Source organism: Typha angustifolia, chromosome 8 (assembly GCF_048772165.1).
Source record: "Typha angustifolia cultivar Huaian chromosome 8, ASM4877216v1, whole genome shotgun sequence".
NCBI classification, from domain to species: domain Eukaryota; kingdom Viridiplantae; phylum Streptophyta; class Magnoliopsida; order Poales; family Typhaceae; genus Typha; species Typha angustifolia.
The window spans coordinates 5,078,138-5,101,125 of NC_133246.1; the positions used below are offsets into that span (position 1 = coordinate 5,078,138).

The following is a 22,988-nucleotide window of genomic DNA, read 5'->3' on the forward strand; positions in this document are numbered from 1 at the left end:
AGATCTACTAGGTTATTGTTGGCAAATCTACGTTATATCCTCCACATTGGATCTATCCTATTTTGTTTCATCCCGCACCAAAATGCCCATGTGTGCACGCATGAAATTTTATTTACTTTAAACCTACAAGATCATATGAGTCACTCAACCATGCATATGCATATGTACACTACTTCTTAACACTAGCTCATAATTATCTTTGAGAAATTCCAAATGTCAACTCCAGTGAGATATATTAAGAAGCATAGGGATGATGCTTCCTTCAGCCGAGGAAGGTCTTCTTCGTCGAGGGGATATCTAACTAATTGCGTCAGTCATCGGTTAGTAGGACTCGTCCACTGAGCTATAATAATAACAAATTATACAACTTTTTCACATTATAACATAATGAGGTGAGAAAAAGTTGCATGTCATTTGGCTAAAAAAGAGCACACTTGCAAGAAATAAGGAGGTGGGAAATAAAAGGTCTTAGGATTCCTTTAGTGGTTTAGAATGGATACTCAAAGCATGCCCTAGTTGGTCAAACCAATCATTTTCAGAGGCCTGCACAATATATCCTTATCATATATGCATATAAAATATTATAGAGAGAGGCCTTAGAGCTGCAATTCACTGTACAAGTGGTCCCATGAATCCATTCCAACTATCAATAATGACAGTTATGCTGGAATCTGGAAGAGATTTGCTAATAATAATAATAATAATAATAATAATAATAATAATAATAATAATAATAATAATAATAATAATAATAATAATAATAATAATGAGCTGAAAAAATACCTAAAAATATGTTGTCGATGAGTAGGGTTTCTGCGTCTACGAAACAATTACAAATGTAATTTATCTAATACCTTAGGGTCATTACCCTAAACACATAAAAAATTCTAATAATCAACTAACTGAATCCATGCATAGCTCTTTCTCTTGTTCTATTTCCCATGAAACTAAGACACCAGAAAGAATTGCATACTTTGAACATTGTACCAGGGATTTGGGAACATAATGCAACTCACCAATATCTTAAATGAATCCGGCAATTGTCGTTATGATGATCATTTTTCTAGCATTCCTTTTCCTCGTAGTGTTCCTCCTTGAGTGAAGGCTTGGTTTGGAAGATTTACAAGTAATTTTGTAGGCCCAGCACTTGGTTTTCTTTTCTATCTGCCGATTGGCCATTTGCTGAGGAGTAGACACAAAGTACCAACATACTCACCCGTGATCATTTGCATGTGGACAGGAGGGTTAGTTATACACTTGCAACTACTTGCAAAAGAAAATACTATCAAACAAAGTAAGGCAAAAGAATCAAGATAATACTGAAAAACCACAAAGAGCATAAGAAAAAAGGAACTATAATGTAATATAACAAAATTAGGAGGTAACATGAGCAAAAGAATAAGACAAAACAATTCTTAGCAGCTGAAGTCCAAATTTGTGTGCTGAAGTTTCAGGCTGCGTCTATTTAAACCAACGTAAACTTCCCTCCATTCAAAGCAACAACTTCTCTTCCTTTCTCTCTCTCTTTTCTCTTCTCTTCTCTTCTCTTCACGACATACACATCTCAACTCAAAGTAGGTAATAGAAAGAGAAGAGATGGGAGGCTCAAGTCTAAGAGGACTTGTGATCCTTCTTCTCCTCTTCTTTGCTGCTTGCTCCTACTTTGATACTTGTGATGCAAGAAGAGGTAGGCATTGGAGAGGGAAGAGTGACCTCACCTCTTCGTTGGCTAAGAAGAAGGCGAAAGGGAAGTCCAGCGGTAACAGTCACCACCACCACAGCCCAAGCCCATCTCCCAAGCCAAGCCCGGACCCAAAGCCAAAGCCAAGTCCACCACCAAAGCATAGTCCAACACCTAAACCAAGCCCAAGCCCAACCCCAAGCCCGCCAGCGCCACAGGGGACGACGTTCAACGTGCTAGATTTCGGAGCCAAGGGCGATGGTACAACCGATGACACTAAGGTCATCAAGAGATCATTCTTCCCTAAGCTTCTAGCATTTCATTTCTTCTTCTTAAAAAACTATCTTGATTTTATGCTAGGTTTCAAAAGGAGTAGCCTAAGGTTATTGTGCAATAATAATGCATATTATAATAAGAAAAATGAAACAATTCATGGAAAAACTGATGCTCATTAATTGGTTTGTAAATTATCACCGAATGAGGAGTCATTTATCATTTTAACCATACATATCTTAAGCTTAAGTACTTCTAAAAATACACTACAAGCAAATGTCTGAAATCTAAACTAGTATTGTTGTGTACTAACAAAAATACATTCTTAACCTGGTGAGATGCAGGCGTTTCTCAATGCATGGTTGGCAGCATGTAAAGTGGTCGCATCAACAGTTGTGGTTCCATCAAATTTTCAGTTCTTAGTTGGGCCAATCTCATTTGCAGGCCCTAATTGCCAGCCCAACATTGTGTTCCAGGCAAGTATCATTAGTTGGAAGCATGACAAGAAATTGCAACAGATAGACTTAAAATCAAATTAATGTCCATTAGCTTCCAATATGAAACTTGCATCATACTACAGTACAGTATAGGAAAATCAATTTAACGATGATATACACCTTTTATCAATATAGTTTGTAATTTCCGCATAATCATAAATATAGTACAGTTCTATACTAGTGAAGACAAAATTATTCTCTTGTAGTGATATTAAGCATCGTTTTGCAGTAACTTGATGCATTGTAGTATGTCACCATGCTACGATATTTACTTACAGAAACAAAGAAAGATACAAATATCAAAGAAAGCAAAAGTATTTGCATAGACTTACCAACTGCTCGTCTAGCAACCTAGCTTATAAAAGATCAACTTCCTAGGAACAGATCAGCAATTAGACTACTTTGACATATAACTGCTTACCTCTGAGGTTCCGATAACATCTCACTTCCACCATCCAGATTTTGACACTCTAGGCAACAAATTGCACCATCCAAGCATGCCCGCCCTCATGTCCAGGAAGAGTAAGGACTATTTTAGCATCTACGATATGCTTAGCATAGCTCTGATGCAGAAAAGAAGTTCATAGTCAGATGAAGAAAGGAAAAGAAGGAAGAAAAGGAATTTCTGAAAAAAAAGGAAAGAAGAAGAAATATTTTCTGAATAGTCATTCTCTGCTTTTAATTATTCCATGAATATAACAACTAAAAGCATGCATGACTTACAGTTGAGTATTTATTTCAAGTATCAAATTTGTCTCTAATCAACGACAGAAGAATTTGAAGCCGATATTCAATTTGTTTAAAAGAATCAATAATTTAACTGCTCATATTAGTTGACTATGAAGGAACTCATCATTTAAGGACTCTAAAAATTGCACTTTTTTGTACTAATGGAAAAATTATTTTAAAAAAATGTTGCTTCCACTTTCCATTTTATGTTGAACATAACACTAATCCCGCCCTCATATCAAAATTTAAGTATAATTGTTCAAATAATGACTACATATACATTTAGTTCTGAAACAACTTACTCATCATAAAGTGAGAGAGGTTACAGAAAAAGAAATCTGCATTAAAAACATTTGTCAACATTAGATTTTAAGTGATGACATTTTACAAATAAACCATAATATTTCCTTCAGCTTGATGGCACAATTGTTGCTCCAACAAGCCCCAAGCCTTGGGGATCTGGACTTCTACAATGGCTTGAATTCACAAAGCTAAAAGGACTCACAATCCAAGGACAAGGTATCATTGAAGGTCAGGGCAGCTCTTGGTGGCATAAGAACTCTGAGCTAGATGACAACCCAGTAAGACTCTTAAACCATGCCTCAATTTCCTTTCCCAACATTTGCAGTACTTCATTGAGTTTACTCTTACTCATGATATATATATATATATATATATATATATATATATATATTCACAGGGATTAGACACTGAGCTTATGGGAGGAATGCCAAACATCAGGCCAACAGTAAGTTTGCTTATCCCTTTATATTCTTTGAAAACATTGAAGCACTATCTCCCATAATCTAAATTCCGGTAGATAGTATAGGCTATAAGCCTATAAGTCATCAAAATATCACCAAAGTACATCATTTCACAATGTTTCTTAAAACTGATAAGTACATGCACATAAATATTACAGGCTAAATAGGCAAAAATTGTGTCACCTGAGGAAATTTATCATATGTACAAATTTTTGATCCTTCAGATGGCCATAAACTGGAGAGTTTTGACCTCCTATCATGTCATGTACAAATTCTAATAGACATGTACAAGTTCACATTGATTTTTTTCTCTGTTCAATACATAATGCCTGAGGCCAAGTTTGGTTGATTAATCTGACCTACTCTTCTTTATCAACCATATTTTTTTTATTAAAACAGAAAGTTCATAACTAGGTCTAATGGCAGGCCCTGAGGTTCTATGGCAGTACCAATGTGACAGTATCAGGCATTACAATACAGAACAGCCCACAGTGCCATCTCAAGTTCGATTCTTGCCAAGCTGTTGTGGTTCATGGCATCACCATTTCTTCTCCAGGGGACAGCCCCAACACAGACGGAATACATCTCCAGAACTCTGTAGGAGTCACCATCCATCACAGTGACCTGGCTTGTGGTAATTCTTGTGTCTTACTTTACACCAGCTATATTTTCATATACTGCCAATGACCATAGATTCAGTGAAAGTTAAACTATTTAGTATTTACTACGTTACTTCAGAACCTCTTATTTGAAATGGTTTTGGTAATAATTTCAATATTTGGCTTCAAGAGACTGGGTATTCACCATAAGATCAAAAATAATGGAAACAAGTTTTCCAGTCAATACTTTAAGAGAATCTTTAAGGACTATAAATATTGAAGGACAATATGTGGATCACAGTAGAAACTAACAGGGCTACCTAATATATCTCCATGTCCATAAGATATATCAATAAATGGTAATCTATTTTAAGCGACAAAGAGTTCTTAACACTACATTGATAAAACAAACAATGTTCTGTTTTGTTTCCAAATTCTGGAGATGAACCAGCAGATCCCAATATAATTTCTGAGGAGACAGAAGACAGTCTCATAAACAGATAAAGATATCTCCAACACAACCAAACTGAAACTTTCCTTTTAGGTGGGTTCAGCCAGAAGGGACAAAATAGATATGTTGCCTGCTTGCTACTAGTCCCATGAAAATGAAACAACTAAATGATTGGCACACCACAATATAAATGATTTAGTTTTTAGTTTTAATTTTAACCTCCAAAAACCATTGAAACAATTATCACTCACACTATGGAGAAAAAATCTCAAAAACAGCCTAAAAGGACAGACTTGTTTTCCACCCAGATTTCTTCTGACAACAATGATAATATCACCGATTCTGTCCAGTTTGAGATAAAAATCTGCCTAGAAGTGCTTCTTGTCTTGACTAATGTGAGCTGCTTGCAACTGTTTCTAGGATTGAATCTTCAGCACGGCTCTATGTATTTAATAGTTAATGACTAACCTCAAGATAAAGGCCACGATATAAAAACTTCCACGATACACATACAACTTATAATCCTTCTCTTTATAGAAAGTTAACCTAGTCTTTTTTTAATCAGGACCTCAAAGTTACAAACTAAACTTTAATAAATTTATAGAATCAAGTGAGATGATAACTTGCTAATGGATTGAAATAATATAACTTCCGTACAGAAACTAATTTAAAAGTTTATGCGCTTGTAAGCCCATTCAATCTTTCAAGTAGCTTCTGTCTCTGATGATAAAGTTTGAACTTTGAAAACAAGCAGTACAACAGTAAATTCTTTTTAACATGGTTGTCTAAGAAAGAACTTATGAACATCTAGCTTGTTCCATGAGTTAGTAAGACACAAAAGATTGAAGTTACTAAGTGTGAACTTATTTTTCTAATGATGAGCTTTTTTATTGTATTGTACAGGTGATGACTGTATCTCCATACAGACAGGATGCTCCAATGTCTACATACATGATGTAAACTGTGGGCCAGGCCATGGTATCAGCATTGGAGGGCTTGGAAAGGACAATAGCCAAGCTATTGTCTCAGATATCACTATCCAGGATGTCAAAATCACCAAGACGATGACTGCTATCAGAATCAAAACCTGGCAGGTAAACTCTTCCTTATCCATCCTCTGTGCAAGTTCTTATGTGTAATCAGTAACAGTTCTCTGCTTACTTGAAACTTCACAAATATTGTCGACATCCTCATTAGTGTATTTTTCACGACCGTTGGCAACTAAGGCAATTCTTTCCATGATATCTAGTAAATTATTAAAACTTAAAAGTTCTCTAACCTTCTTATAGTTATTTCATGACCATGAAGATTAACCCAAATGGTGAAAATTTCCAAATAAATGAGATTATCTGCTAGTGATTAAACTGTCTGTTTGTTCTAATTTTTCTATAACAGGGAGGCTCAGGTTATGTCAAGAACATAAGATATACAAATGTGCAAGTCTCTGAGGTACAAACACCTATAGTCATTAACCAATTTTACTGTGACCAAAGCAAATGTAAGAACCAAACATCAGCAGTGGCACTGTCAGACATCACGTACCAGGGCATCATAGGGACATACACGGTCCAACCAGTTTACCTAGCATGCAGTGACAGCACACCATGCTCGAACATTCTCTTAGCTGACATAGAACTTCAACCGGTGGAAGAAAATCACCATATGTATGATTCCTTTTGCTGGAAGGCCTACGGAGATGTACAAGCCCCCACTGAACCTCCAATCAGCTGTTTGGAGAGCGGAAATCCATAACAAGACGAGATAGTTTCCAACTGGGATTCCATCTGATAGTAAAGCAATCTACTAGTTTATGGTGTACATACAAGTGCAGTCGTGGGAAGTCTTCCGACCCCTCAACTACTATTCATCAGGATTTGTACAAAAAAGACTATTATAATGTAAAAGAAGGATCACTAGGAGTATGATCCAATAGTGTAGAAACTAGAAAGAAATTGATATACTAGGATTGTAAGAGCATTTCTATAATTACGTATCAAGTGTAGGTTGATATAGTAGAGTCGATTCCATATGGCATGACCATACAGAAGACTGCTATAATAGTAAGTCTTATTTCTATATAAGTGATCATTTTGTAACATCTATTTAGCAATACCCGGGAATCAAGTTAACACATTGTGAACACTTTCGTAGGGTTTCTTAACATACAGATAAGAGGAGAAACAATGGAGCAACCAGTGAGCTCATAAGTAACATAACATGAGAAGTGCATCTTTCTCCAAATCCACCAACATTGCTCAAACTCACAGATATTTGAGTCCAAGGGTTCCGAAAATGAAACGAAAAAATTGTTGTGGTTGTTTTAGTCTTTTAGAGATATCATAGTTACATGGAGTAAATGAAACCTCTTGTTCTGCCGAGTCTCTAGCAGCACTCTATAACCTCGCCAACAGGGGATGAGAATGTAAAGAAACAGTCATTCCCAAGGCTACCAAGAATATTTCCTAGAAACCTCTTTAAGCATTGCCCCATTGAGGGATAGCTTCTATGAAAAAATCTTGCTAGTATCTCCCGATAAGTTAGTCTCAGCTATCTCTTGAAGCCTCTTAAGAGTCCTCACAACAGCAATGGCCCAAAGAGGCTTTTCCAAAAGTATCACAGTTCATGAAGGGCCAGCTAGTAGACCATCATAAAAGTACTGGGAATCCCCCACCTTTGGGTCAATCCAGATTCAACTTGGATCGATCCTATCTTCTCTTTGCACAAGTGTGGCAGCTTTGAACTGCATCACTTTGGTGTGGTATGGATCTTCCCAGGGTCAATCCATCCACATGTCAATAGTTCAATAATAAGCTTAGAAAGGGCGTTCCAGCTCATGAGTCACCCTTGACCCTCCTATGCAATCTGTACCAAGATCGTGGCAAGCCTCACTGATGCATAATCTGGTGATTAGTCTACCATCGTGAAACATACAATCCATGATAACAACAATAACACTTCATAAAAACAAATGCCGTATTGATCCGGTACTATAAAGATAATTCATATTTCACCGATCTCTCTCAAACTCTTGAAAGTCCTAAATCTCTCAAGATTGAGTAAAAGTGAATAAAATTATACAAAGAAAGAGTGAAAACCATCCCTCTCCCCTGCCTTCTTAGGATCCTTTTCTTGACAAAATGAAGCCAAACAAAAGTAGTAATAAGATCTTATTACTCATCTTGAAACAACTAAACATCTAGATTCTCGCTTACAATAATCTGACGTTGTTAACTTCTACATATAACATTTAAGGATGAAGGACAACTTGTAAGGAGAATGCGCAAGACAAGCATAGAAAATAATTAATACATACGATCAAATGAGAGAAGATAAGCAATGGATCCGAGAATGTGGGTTGGTTCGTCGATACCTCGAAGAGGAGGGTTTGGGGCGAAGAACCAGCAACGATGGATTGGAATTTGGAGGAAAGTAAAGGGAGGTGAGCTCCTTTTATCACACAATTAGAAGGGCTTAAAAGCAAAATAGCTCCTTTTATCGAGCCTATATCTACTTTTCGAACTCTTAAATAATTTCTTTTTAAAAACACTCTCAAATTGACAACGTTATATATAAGGGTCATATAAAAGGAGGCGTTAAAGGGTAGTAGTCATACAAATATCAGATTTGTTAAGGGGTATGCTGAAATAAGAGATTCCATAGGGATAAACATGCAAAAAGAAACGGTTATGATCAAATCATATTCATATAGCAGTTGCTTATTGGATTAATTTTTCTAGGGCTCCAATTTTTTGGGACAACGACATCATCAATTTGATTCAACGGATCGAGTCCTGGCGGGATAGCGCAATCAAATGTCCTTCCTCAATAACCAGCCGAAACGTGTCCAGATCACCCATCGTTTGTACTATAAGTCTTTCAGTGAATCCCAAACTCGTCACTCACCCTATATCTCCTCTCTCTTTCGAGGAGAAGCCAGCGCAGGGGGGAAGATAGGAGAGAGAATAATGCTGAGGGTTGGGGCCAAGAGGATCCTAGGGTTGGGGTTCCGGCCGGCGGCGGCATCGGCGGGGGCGAGGGGGTACCACGAGAGGGTTGTGGACCACTACAACAACCCTAGGAACGTTGGATCGTTCGACAAGGAGGATCCTACAGTGGGGACGGGGCTGGTGGGGGCTCCCGCGTGCGGCGACGTGATGAAGCTCCAGATCAAGGTCGACGACGCCACGGGGAAGATCGTTGATGCGTGCTTCAAGACCTTCGGATGTGGATCCGCCATCGCCTCCTCCTCCGTTGGTAATCAGGATTCTTATTTGAAAGATTTCTGTTCTAAAATTTAACCAAGAGAAAAAAAAAAAAAGAAACTTTTCTGCTATATAATTTAGTTTAACACTGAAGTTACTGATGTTATGGAGTTTTAGTGACAAATATCAATGAAACTTATGATGTAGTGAAATTGTGTATTTCTATTTTATTAAATGAGTGTAACTTTATGTTTCATTACATCTAATAGAATAGAACTAAATTGGTTTACAGCAGAACATGGAGAAAGTTTAACCAAGCTCAAATTTTTTGTGTGTTTTGGTTAACCTATTTTTTCGTGGAAATTAGGATGGTGTTTTCATGTTTTAAAAGAGTTGGAACTCATCAGGTTAATGTTCTTCATAATATTTGCCACTGGAGTCTTTTGTTAGGTTGTAGTTTTATAGTCGAATGTAATTAGAGTTGAGACTTTTGTTCTTTTCTGTACATTAATGGCGAGGGTTTGTTGTTGATAATATTGAAAGGTGTGCTAATATTCCCCATAAAGAATTTTCTTCTTTCTTTTCCTTTTCTTTTCTTGTACCACAACCAGATTCTATTTTTCTTTTTCTTTTTGTCTACATGAATGCAAATTAGAGAATTTGAAATTCATTGCCTTGGCCATTTGATGCTCACTGAGCATATAGCAATTTGTTTTGATACAACAATGGTTTTTGTGTTGCTTTGGGCCGATTTGTGTTTTAGCATAGATTATGCAATTTGAAGATACTGGTATTGACTTTGTTACAGCTACTGAATGGATCAAGGGAAAGCAGACGGAAGAAGTTTTATCAATCAAAAACACGTAAGTGATTACATTGTTCAACTCTCCCATATCTTACTCTTTCAGTCTTTCTGATAATAGTAGTTATTCATATACTCTTCGTTTCTGGAAAGGATTCTCGTAAGCCATTTCTTGACCTTGTTTGAGAATAAGTATATTATTTCCTGTCCTTTTCTACTTCTTCTATCAGTCTATGGTTTTTATGTTTTATTGTCTGAATCAAAGTAATACATTACCGGCTTTTAGTAAGGTAGGAAAGATTGTAAGGTTGAAAATCATTAAATTATTATCAAAGTGACAGAGCAAGGTTTGGTCCCTATTATTGTCTTGTTTTAAATTAGATAGCTAAAGAGCAACCATATTGCGGAAGAATGGAAGAATGTCAAGCCAACTGTCTTGCAGTGGACTTTAGGGCCCAAAAACTACCAACTTCAGGAAGAATGTCAATTTAGGTGGTTTGCATAGAGTTGCTTACTTGATCATGAGGTTGATAAACCCTGCAGGGGCCTTTTGCACTGGGCTGGTCTGTTCTTTTTGTTATTCAGGGTAGTCTTTCTATTATGTGAGTTTGATCATATCATGGTGCTACTGTACTTAAGACTTAAGAGACAATTTTGTTTGGAAAATCCTGTTTTGGCATTACAATTGCACTTGCACGATAGAATTTAGATCGCAACCTCTGCATTGTGGCAAAGTGCATAAACTTGGTTCTATGAGGCAGCATTAAGTATTCTAAGGATTTCTTAGTTATAGCAAAAATGCATCGTGATATGTAATTGTTGTAATGTAATATCATGTTCTTTTCCTAAATTGGATGACTAAATCAACTTGCATTTGCTTAACCAAATTTACAGTGAGATCGCCAAACATCTTTCTCTCCCCCCTGTGAAGCTCCACTGCAGCATGCTTGCTGAGGATGCAATCAAGGCTGCTGTAAAAGACTACGAAGCTAAGAAAGCCAAGGTGGTAGCTGGAAACACCGAACCCCTGCCAGTTGAGAAAGCTGCAAATGCATAAAGCCATTGTATAAGACAGTGAAAGATGTGATATGCTTGTAAGCTAAATAAGAAGTGCTATTTGGACCTTTGGAATGCATAGTATGCTTCAAAGGCCGAATGTAAATTATTCAATATTTAGTATACAATCTAGCCTATTATACTCTCTATAGCAATTTGATGAGCCATGAGATCTTGAGCAAAATACTATCCTGCATTGTGCATGCCAGGTTAATAGCATTGTCAAGGAACTTAACTTTCACATGGTTTGTGTGGTTTGCATCTCTAATCATCCCTTACCAATATGTGGTCAATTTGTTTTCAAGTATATTATGCTCTATATATAGGATTGGATTGTAAAATGTTTAATCTCCTGCATCATTATTGAAAAATTGTGCCTATTGGCTTTCCCTTAAAAAAAATCATTGAGAAGTTATTTGCATTGATTCATTACACATCATAGTATTACTTCTTATTTCTTTTCTTTGCTTTCTTATTTTGTCTTTTGCTTGGTCACGTTTAGGAAATTTATTTGGATGAAATCAACTTAAGCAGCTGTAGCAAAGATATTAAGAGGCAGAAGCCTAACTTGAAAGAAAATGATGAACAGGTTAAGAAAATAATCTTTCCTCTTTATTTGATCAAGAGAATGGTGAGTTTAGTTGCACAAGATAATTTCAACTCATACCTTAAGTTCAGCTGACATTTAATAAGACCATATATATCTGTTTGATTATGCCGATAACTGTTATTCAATGTTAAAAAGGTGATAAGTGAATAAAGAGATAAAATGGAAAGTTTTTCTTTTATCATTTATGAGCCTGAAGACTAGATATGGACCGGACAAAGGATCAACCTTCCCTAAATACAGAGTCACTTAAGTTCTCCACTAAACTTTTAGCTTTCCTAGTATAGGTTTTAAGTCAAATGCGCCGCCGAAACCTGTTTCAAACTGTTCCGCTGTCGAGCTACTCATCCAAGCTACCCACACTGTGGAGCCATCAACTAAATCAAACCAAGCCACTAAATTACCAAACAATTTCTCCATAATATTATTTAAAATTGAAATCGAACCTATGACCTCTTTGATCATGGGGAAGGTACCTACTAGTAGAGTTGGTTGGTAAATGGGAAGGTCTTTTTTTTCCTCTTTCGATTAATGAGAGATTTGCATTTTACTATTTTATCTTTTAACCTATTGGCGCTCTATTTTTTAATATTTATAAATTAAGACTTATACTTCGTCAAATATGTGGAGAAAATATTCATAGTTAGATCAACACTGACACCATTGGGGCAGATAACATTAATGGAGAATATTTCATCATTTCACCACAAGGATCTTTTCTTACTCATGCTATTCAATAAACTACAACTAATTATTTTTTCCTAAAATAACTAAAATACTCTTATTTTCTTCTTCTTCTCCTCCTCCTTTATTTTAAGTTCAAAACTGTTCTTCATCAGGCAAGAGACCCCCAAAGCAAGAGAAATGCTCTTATTATTTTCTTTTTTTTCATTTAATCTTTTTAGTAGATTAATTTAATCTGAGAGTTTAGTTAATAAATTTATGATGTTTTATGCACATACGATTATAAATATTAAAACTGAAGGGTGTAAACCACAAATAGATCAAAATATAGGGTGTTAGATGCAAATTTCTGCAAAATATACCTTCTTGTCCCGATCACTCAAAATAAAAATAAAAAACTTCGGATAAAAGTTCCTTAACAGGTTCAGGGAATCACAAGTTCATCTAAACACTGCAACTCAACAAGACCATTTAATAAGATATTTTACGTCTTCTATCAGGAAAGACATCAAACTTATTATGAGCTTTTGAAAGTCTTGTCCTTTTTTTTATCACCTGTCTATCACCAAAACTAAAAGACGAGACAAGTGAGTTACAAAACCTGATATGAAAATGTAAAAACCGCTCAAGAAATTACCAAGTTTAAAGAGAAAATTGTATATAACTTATTTTTCGATTCACTTATTTCTAAATATAAACTGTGAACCGGAAAATTGTCTTATACGAAGATGTCTCTGGAAAAGATTGACAGAGCTAGTTTGGTCAAAAACTCAATTATTATTATTCCTATTATTTTTGTCAAACAGGTTTTAGCCCTCGTTTCATTAAAACTTAAAACAGAATTAATCTCAAAAGAGATAAATCCACAAGTCTGTCATATCCCAATTACAGCAGACGAATTCCAACAACCAAATCATCTACCAACAAGTTTCATGAATCCTACTAACAGCTAAACAACAACCAGTTATTGCTCAATTATTATTGTGAATGGACATTACCTTTCTCAAGTGGCACCATGATAGACAATATGATATTGTCTGGACAGCAGCTTGTCAGTTGACATATAAGGAAGCAGGATCGTGTACGTTATAACTTCATCCCTGCAACTCATGCAATCTCAAAGTTATTAAGCCAAGAGTTAACAAACAAGAGAGTGTAATACAAGTAAACAGAAGTATATTGATATTGCAACCAACACTTGTGAGTCAGGTAATTACCAATCTATGAAAGAGTTTCGATCACTGATAAGCATGCATAGCATATGATGCAATCAAAGAATTGATTTAACCGACAAATAACATCAAAATAATTCATCATAGCTGGGACAAAGTCTTAAAGATGCTCTTTACTCTCCACTAATACTTCCAATCCAGTATTTCCTTGTTGGCTGTTAGGAGCTGATACATTCGTCCTGTCATTCCTATCAAAATTGCCATCAATAGTGCATCTATAACTAGAACAAACTTTACAGATGACACATTAAAAATCCAACATATTGTCCTCTTCGGCACCTTCTCCTTCTTCAAAAGGGACGTCTTCTTCGTACAGGTTCTCACATTCAAACAGAGAAGGTGCACTGTTTCTGTCCTCCTTTGGCTTTTTATCATTCAACTCTATAATCCCGACGATCTTCTCATGGATGCAAGACTCAATTAACCCTTCAGGACCGGAGTTAACTGACGGCAGCCCAAGAAGAGCAGCGCATTCATCTTGGAACTCGGAATCATTGGAAGACAAGATTAAACCAGCAATTGCTCTTGACAGCTCGGGAGCATTCTCTCGAATCTGAGGAAGTTCTCAAGACAGCAATCAATTATAACTAAAGCCATAAAATCGAGCATTTTGCCAGTTATCCCAGTTGGTAAATGGAATACAAGAATAACAATGATGTTAAGAAGGTAACATAATATATTAAAAAAAATTAATTATATTTAGACCTCTTGAACAGTCACTCTTTTCCGCATACTTCTTCTAAACTTTTTTTTTATGACATATAAACTTTCCTTCTGGTTTTTTTTTTTTTTTTTCATACATAAGTTGTTACTGAAAAAAGTCCAAGAGAAATATGAGTCGTAGGATGATAACCCATGAGATCCAAGTATAATAATCTGTATTAAAAATATATGCAAACAACAGGAACAATTTTGAATTCTTTTCCTGCACTGTTTGTGCCAAAAGGCACTTCAATATAAGAAAGAAGCAACAAACAAACAAAAAAGACAAGCTATAAAAAAGGCAAGCTATACCTTGGTATGCCAGAAGAAACTATGGAGAGCTGAATCACAGAAAAAAAAAATCGTGTAGATGCCCCAAGATAATTAAGACATAAGACTTAATCAAGGACTATATTATGGATTGACCAAGGAGCTACAATAGAAATTATTATTTATTTGTTGATCCAACATTTTTTATTTATTTCCGGGATGTAATATAAACTATGTCCAATGGCAAAGAAACCCCTCTTTCCCACTTTGTGAGAAGCTGAGTTTTCTTGTTGCCTCTCCGTGAAAGTGATTCCTTCCATTGCATGGAAGAGAAGTAAATCAAAGAATTTGCTTGAAGGTCAAATTGCTTCCTAATTAACTAGAAGCCCTTAAGTCTCATAACTGCAAGCCCAGAAAAGAAAAGAATAAACTTCTCTATAAATGATTGGAGCTTTCGCCTTTGATAAAGAAACCTTGGTAGAAATATATGAATCAGATTACTTGCCAATATTTAAGGACAGTATCCTTTTGGTCGGCATTAAATGGAATAACTCCTACAAGGTCATAGTTTAAAAGCCTAAGAAAAATTAAATACATACAAAACAGATAATCATAAACCAGGGTAGGAGATAATATAAGAACCTTTATAGAATGGGAGCTGAGAAAAAGTCCTATATTATTTGCCTTCAAGTCATCTAGTGCAACCTTGACAGCTTTCTTGACAAGGTTTCTGTCAGGTGTAGATCTCTGTCTTGTATTCTTTGCAGTGACTTTAGTTAACAGGTCAAGGACAAATTTGCACAATTGAGAGAACAGAGAATATATGTGGCTTTAATTAATTAAAGATAATCATGTTGCATATATATGCTCATATACTATGTACGGATATCTTCTGTGGTAACAGTGGATGGCAATGTCCATGCGAGCAAACAAAGTCATCATCTCCCACTCAAGTACAATGTTTCCATCTGCGTCCGCATGTTTTTCCTTTAAGCTCAGACCATAATTTTGCCAGTTGATGCTGTTCAGTGCATTTAATGAGGATTGTGACATTGTACAAGGTGTAAAGTCTTGGAAATGCAAAACCTGAAAACGTTGCAGTTGTTAGAACCAAATATGTCATTCTTTTACTAGCAGTATGACTCAAGTGAATTGGTATATCATCATAATTTGTGAAAACAACAAATGATTTTTCCAATATTTTCCTGCAAGAGCTAAGTAATTAGAAAATATTTTCCAAATAAAGAGCAAATGAAAATTACAGAATAGAATAAAAAAACCATGTTAAGAGATGAGAAGTTGCAGACTCCATCACATAAAAAGCAATCGATATGTGCTCAATGTTATCAATGTCATTTGATCTTCCAGGGTAGCTGAAACATCTGAATTTGCAAGAAATTGTCAGGTAAACATTGTAAAAACAAAATATTTGAACTTTGTCATTCAATTTCCTTCTCCTTTCTCTACACTTCTGTCTGATGAAATGAGAATTTTTCCAACATTTCCAACAACCATAGTGTGCTTTAATTAAAGAAATTGTCAGGTAAACATTGTAAAAACAAAATATTTGAACTTTGTCATTCAATTTCCTTCTCCTTTCTCTACACTTCTGTCTGATGAAATGAGAATTTTTCCAACATTTCCAACAACCATAGTGTGCTTTAATTAAAGAAATTGTCAGGTAAACATTGTAAAAACAAAATATTTGAACTTTGTCATTCAATTTCCTTCTCCTTTCTCTACACTTCTGTCTGATGAAATGAGAATTTTTCCAACATTTCCAACAACCATAGTGTGCTTTAATTAATTGATGTCTACAAACCTTTTTAAATCCATATAGATGCATTTATTAGTCTATAACTCTATATCTTGTAGACTTTCTATGCTTTACACAATGAGAGGAATTGAGTTTTATCTGCCGCATATCTCTATTCCCAATATGATCAATACAAATATAATAATAACAAGTAACTTTAAGAATCATCAAGAAGTAATCAAAATAAGGCATAAACAAGAACTAACAGAAGACAGAGTAAGACTTCTCAACAAGCTAATGCAACTTGTGAATGAGTGTAAACATATCCTCTGTTTGTACCTTCTATGTCTAGTAGCCAGAGATAAGGCAATGTGCAGATCAACTTAATCTTGATAACTCTTAAAACAGCAGAGAGAGTAAGCTGTAAAACAAATGTTCCCACATGAAGCAAACCTGTGCAGTTGAACAGTTAGCCATCCAACAGCATGGATGTGATGCAACAGCTGCAATAACAATCACCGCTTCAACAATCTTTCCTGTATTCGTATTACCAGTGTTGCTTGCAACTCCTTTTCCAACTTTTAAATGTTCTCTACAACAAAAATAAAAGCTCAACATAAGTGTTTTTTAGCTAGAGAACGAAACATCCAACATTTCCCTGTGCAGATGATGAAGCAATTCAATCCTATAACTAGTACATGGACTACAGCTAGGTTCAAATGTATGTCAGAACTCAGAAGAATGTCATGCACTAAACAACTGACCAGGACAGATTAAAGCACTTACAAACTGTAGATAAAACATGCATCTCAAATGTGGCAAAGAGGAGACAAAATGCTTGTATGGCAAGCAAGATATGATCACGTTAGAAGCTCATGGTTGTTAACAGACCCATGGCCTACAGCCCAACACATTATATGAGGAAACTATGAATATAATACTATCACAGGCAAGCAATGAGGTAACTGGTGTATACATATATCATTCGTAGCCTCAAAAACCTGCACATATATGTCCATGATGCCGGTTTAGCACTCCCAATTTTTAAATCTACAGGACTCAAAATCTACCAATAAAAAAAGCACTTATACAACAAAGGAACAACTCAGAAATTGAAGCAAATAAGTTGCCAAACAAGAATTGTGGTAAGAACTCAAGAAGAAAATTTTCTCAATCACTTCTTTCCAGCAGAAAAGCATATAGCAAACTATGGCCTCATTGTCAGTGTAGCAGGACACTATAGGGTTGCATGAGTAGATGTACAAGTTATTTTAATAAAATATATAACAATAAAGAATAAAATTTAGATCTCCTCTTGAGGTTGAAGACAATAAATTCCAAAGGGCAATGTCCTGTTGTGTTAAAATATGACAACGTATTCCTCACAAAGCAATAATGAGTGAACAGACTAATAGAGAGTACGACAAAACATACATAGGAGTAATGAAATTATTCCTTAGCCCAGTACTGCTTTGGATCCTAATAAAGCTTCAGTAATAGATCAGAGATCCTAGAATGGTTGTGGAGACATGAAGCTGCATAAACACGCAACAAACTATCGCATGATTTTGACTCTCTTACCTACTCTCATAGCAAGTCTGGCACTCTTTGTCAGGAGAATTTCCATGCTTGAGAGCATATTCTTTAAGGCCAGAAGCTAGGCGATCAACACTTGACAGCATGATCATTTCTTGGGAAAGATGATCATTTCTTGATTTAAGGTTGCCAATTTGCTCAACCGATAGCTCAACTACTATATCCTGATAAGGCTCAACATAATAAATTAATTAGTTCAGTTCCCAGTAGCAGAGAAGTGATAACAGAAAAAAAAACAGATCAAGGATCTAAAATGTGCATTCTTACAGCACAAACTCAATGTATTAAAAGGGTTGCAGTATATAGCCTCAAGTACCACAATCATTTATCAGATTAAGTAAAGACAATATGACCGCGTATTGATTATTAAATTGGATTGGAAGAACAACACTGAGAAGTGTCCTCCACATTCATGGATAAAGATAATGAAAGAATATCAAAGAAAAGGAAAATTATTTCATAATTAAGAAGTAAAGTAATAGACAAAGGATCTTACAGGATCTTTCAGTACAAGTAGCTGCAAAAGAATGGAATGAGAGAGCAAGTTAGGCAACAATGCTGAAGAAATTGGAATGGGATTTATAATATATAAACAATCACATTGATTCTACATCATGCTTTAGTTCTAAGAGACCAAGTTATATCAGAATTTGTCAATACTTGCATACAAAAATTTATACTACTTTACGCCTAGTTTAAAGGCAGAATGTGGATGATATAAGAGTCTGACAGATCTAACTTTATACTGGCTGGAAATCATAAATCAAATCAACAAATTAAAATCTTTTGGATATTTTGTACCCTTAGTTGTCTTTGTTAAATATTTAAATATTAATATTATCTCCTTCAGCCTTTCAGGAGTTGTCTTGACAGGCTCTAAAAGTGAATGGCTAGAAGACTAATTATTGAAGTCCTAAAAGCATGATGCGAAGAAAAGTTCAATTTCCCTCAGCATTCTTGGTTGGTCATTTTAACATTTAGGCAAATTTCCTCTGTCAAAGAGACGGTGTTGCAATCATGAGACTCCCAACATTGAGGAGTCTAGGGAGGAACAGAGGTAGCAGTGATATCTCCATTTCTGGAGAGGATGTATCAGATCCTCCATCTTGTGACCATGTTGCACCCTATATTGTAAACAATTTTAAATTAAGAAACGGAATCATGTTCACTATAACCTTAACACCAAAATTTACCCAGTTTAACCGTTACTGTTCTCGACTTTCAGAATAATAAATAATACCGAACAAGTCAAGTATAGAGGATGAACCTTGTGGAAAAAGCCGACAACCCATACCATAAAGTCATCAATATTCTCTTCCTCTGGAGTGGAAAAGCATACTTCAGTCCCACTGAAGTAATTATAAACATGTAAATCCTCTGAAGATATCTCAGCTCAGTAAATAAGACCGAATGAAAGTAGTGGATTGCTTGCCTAAATATTCCACAAGTCTTGTATGTGGGAGGTAATCTGGTAAACCTTGTTCTTGAAGAAACTGCTTCTCTGATATTCAATTGGTAGTGGCAGATATCTTTGTCATGTACTCCTAGGAGATTAGAGGATGAACCATATGTATGTAATTAATATTCTGCAAATAGTATTGTCTAAGCTGAAGTGATGGCCTAACGGACTATATAGATCTTTAAAAGGCATCTTCGTACATTTAGAGCTACACTAGTATCAAAGAAATTGAGAGTGCATGAATCCCCATAATATTATCCATCAGCTACCCATGTACTAATGGCTGATGGAGGATTCTTTCAAATCTTACAAGTTTATTCTATAAGCCAAGTAGACAAAAAAGTTATAACAAAATCAAACACTGACGAAAGCTAACAAGTTGCAAATCCCAATTCATAACCGAGATCGCTTTTCAGGGTTCAGAAATTGGTACATTATCTTAACCTCCATTCACATAAGCTTTGATTTGACCCTATCTCGAATTTTATTATTTTTGCCACACCAATGTGTTCAAAGTCCGTCTTAACTCTTAAGTCACATGGATGGTGTGGTTTCAACGAAATATTTGTTCATAAATATCATTTCTCTCTTATTCTGACTAAACAGTAAAAGACAACCATTTGTGTTTTTTTCAACTATTTTGTGAAAAGTGTGAGAACCTGTACGATTAAGTAAATCCAACTCAAAAGGTAAAAACTGTTCTCAAGATTGTGTGGACGACAGATATGGAGGAGAGGAATTACCAGTAGTTGTAATTAAGAGCATCCCATCTGCAATAAGAGAAGACACATAGTGTTATACAAATGGATAGAGATAATTAATTAGCAAAATAGAGTAATAATAATAATTCAATTGGTCATTGATTGAAAAGAGAAGGTTCTTTCTTCAAATAAGTGTGTCATGTTCTATGTGCTTATGTTATTTGAACATAAATGGCTAAATCTAATGATGGTAGGGACAATGTTGCACTTTGCACAAGTCTGTCAACAAACTGATTTGTCGACGCAGCAACTATGAAGCATGGATGATGGAAAACACTAATAAAGGTATGTTATTCATTTAGAAACATGGATAAAACACGGAAGGGGGACTAATGTAAATATTATTTTATATATGTATTTGATTCATATCTGAAGCAATATATGCATGTATCATGTGTGTGTGTGTATCTTTAATTTGTTTGAGAAACTGTAGTCATCAGTTGTGACAGATGCATTCATAACTAAATGTCCGACCACTATATAAGGTGCCTAATGAAAAGCAAGAATAAAAAAGAGAGTTACAACTGATCATATTTGTCACATCATAACTCGAATTAAGGTTGCCTCAAATTCATACCCCAAAACACCAAATAACATGTAAATAGTTTCTGACAAATAAACCCTCTGTGGAGAAGCAGAATAAAAGATAGTAGTCTTTATTTCATTTGAGTCTTTGACTTGTTCCTATAGGACCCATCATGTTATTTAACATAATAAATCTCTATCTATTTCTCCCCCCAACTATATTAGAATCTAATATAACCTAACTGTACCCATACTTTTACGATCCATATAATAAAAAGTCAGAAGCATGAAAAAAGTTTTCTTATACATGTCCATGAAATATCCAGCAACTCAGCAAGTCTCCTACAAGATAAATTAACCAACATGATGGCTAAGGTATTAAAAGAGAATATGCTGCATAATCTAGTACATAAACTGGTTTTCAACTCATAAGCAGAAAAATACATGAGCAGCTCACAATATGTAGAGATATAAAATGTATGTCGGCTAATGAGAATTTTTTCAATTTAATTTTTCTAGTTTTAGATAAGGTAATCTCTGCAAGGAGTATAAAATGTCTCTCTAAATAAAATCTATGACCTAGAAGATGAACAAAAACCAGTATTTATACACAGAGAGGTCCTGGCCATTCGGGTCAGGGATGTGGATCCTATTCTTCCATCTAGAAGTACTACTCCTGAACTTTTTTATCACGGTCACCTTTGTACAAGTCCAAACCACCTCAATCTTCTATGACGGCTAAATTATCCTCTAAAAGTACTACTCATGACTTTTTTATTTTATCTTCCTACAACTATCTTTATAAAATTTTCCTACTATAAGGGGTTCATGATGATCACACGGCACACTAGAGGCACTCTCGGTTTCAACTATCCTGCTCTAATTCTATATGCAATGTCCCTATCAATCTCCACTCCTTGTCGGAACAGAATCCATTTTCAAAGTTCTCTTTGACTAGATTTTTACACACACTTAAACCTAATCGTTTCCAAGACAACGCCTATATCTGGAGCAAAAATTAGATCAAATAGAGAACTGAAGAGATTGAAATATCATCTCCACGCCATAAAGAACAGAAAATTATTTATTCAGTTTCTCTACTAAAACACAACTATTTAAAATTTACCCCATTTTGCATTGGAAAGGGGTATCAACGCAGTGTCTAATTCTTCAAACTCCACCAAGCTGCTCCCGACTCCAGTATCCGAAACTGCTCATCCAGATTAATTACATAAAAAATCCAATTATTCACAGATAAATTCTCTTATACCGATTTGTTTTAATTTGACTAGCTCATATAAATTTTTAAACAAAAGTACAATTTAAAATTGGAATATCTCTGTTACTATTTAGCTTACTCGAGATCTGCATTAACGGGGGATTGGAATCGTGGATCCGTTTGACAGAAACCGACAAGCGGCAGAGCGATCCTGAGATCCGGCATCTCTGAATCGACCAGTAAATCAACTAAAAAACCGAAAATAAAAATAAAAAGGTGGTAAATAAATTGAAAATGGAAAGGAGTAAAAACGGATTAAGAATGGGAAATTAGATGAGAATCGTTCGAAATGCCCACGGTTTGGAATACTGTTCGAAGGCAGGAATTTTCCATGTGAAATTAAAAGGAAAAAAGACGAAGTAATTCCCACTATATTATGTTTTCTCTCTCTTCAATCAGGAATAGGAGTATTCTGAATCTTCTAGGACAAGTTATTGGAAGATGAAACAAGAGTTTTTGAGCAAACTAGCCAGCCCTATTTTATATTTTATTTACCTAAATTATCTATATCTCAACCTTAATATCAGGTATAATTTACTAAGCCCTAAATAAAACACCCCCAAGTTAGATAAAAATATCAAAAAAATTCATTTTATAAAATGTTTAATTATTCGGCGGCTTATGTTTTCTAAAACGTTTTATAAGAATTGAGCATTTTATCGTAACAAACTAAAAGAAAATTTTGGAAGAGCGGTGGTATTTTTGTGTGTGTGTGATTCTAAGCAAAATTAGTTGAGAAACATAACTATGTCATTCATTTTTTTTATCATTCAAGAGCCTGAAGATTAGATATCGATTAGATATTGAGTCAATCATCCCTAGATACAAAGGCATAAAAGCTTCATCAAGCTTTAACCAATATATTATGGCGTTCTAACTTATAGAACTTTTCAATATTTTCACAACGACCTATTTTATGTCTGAAATAGATAATTGAGCACAATGTTTTTGATGCTACAAACTTATTATTCATATTTTTACATATATTTTTCTCGTTTGAGGTCCAATTAAGTTTCATAAAAAATTATTACATTCGATTTTCTTTCATCTTCATAATTGACAT

The 22,988-nt window shown here is 35.2% G+C and overlaps 3 protein-coding genes across 5 annotated transcripts; 2 read left to right on the forward strand and 1 right to left on the reverse strand.

Moving 5' to 3' along the window:
- Positions 1–759: 759 nt before the first annotated feature.
- On the forward strand, positions 760–8,271 carry LOC140765505 (polygalacturonase At1g48100-like). The gene is made up of 7 exons (XM_073104629.1): positions 760–1,962; positions 2,299–2,430; positions 3,594–3,761; positions 3,881–3,928; positions 4,371–4,578; positions 5,898–6,088; positions 6,390–8,271. The coding sequence occupies exons 1-7, from the start codon at positions 1,597–1,599 to the stop codon at positions 6,744–6,746; spliced, it is 1,470 nt and encodes a 489-aa protein (XP_072960730.1). The 5' UTR covers positions 760–1,596; the 3' UTR covers positions 6,747–8,271.
- A 651-nt stretch (positions 8,272–8,922) lies between these two features.
- Positions 8,923–11,209, forward strand: LOC140765506 (iron-sulfur cluster assembly protein 1-like). The gene is made up of 3 exons (XM_073104630.1): positions 8,923–9,248; positions 10,005–10,059; positions 10,893–11,209. The coding sequence occupies exons 1-3, from the start codon at positions 8,960–8,962 to the stop codon at positions 11,053–11,055; spliced, it is 507 nt and encodes a 168-aa protein (XP_072960731.1). The 5' UTR covers positions 8,923–8,959; the 3' UTR covers positions 11,056–11,209.
- A 2,137-nt stretch (positions 11,210–13,346) lies between these two features.
- LOC140764319 (type 2 DNA topoisomerase 6 subunit B-like) lies at positions 13,347–22,340 on the reverse strand. Of its 3 annotated transcripts, XR_012105014.1 has the most exons (13): positions 22,223–22,340; positions 22,005–22,113; positions 21,773–21,856; positions 20,104–20,130; positions 19,334–19,445; positions 19,169–19,250; positions 18,398–18,418; positions 17,887–18,065; positions 16,759–16,897; positions 15,439–15,635; positions 15,192–15,315; positions 13,563–14,130; positions 13,347–13,445 (listed from the first exon to the last, which is right to left on the reverse strand). XR_012105014.1 is itself a non-coding variant. In XM_073102833.1 (12 exons), the coding sequence occupies exons 1-12, from the start codon at positions 22,256–22,258 to the stop codon at positions 13,825–13,827; spliced, it is 1,416 nt and encodes a 471-aa protein (XP_072958934.1). In that variant the 5' UTR covers positions 22,259–22,340; the 3' UTR covers positions 13,365–13,824. The 3 variants fall into 3 exon arrangements, 1 of the variants encoding a protein (XP_072958934.1); XR_012105015.1 differs by lacking the exon at positions 18,398–18,418; XM_073102833.1 differs by having other exon boundaries at positions 13,365–14,130.
- Between the last annotated feature and the right edge of the window lie 648 nt (positions 22,341–22,988).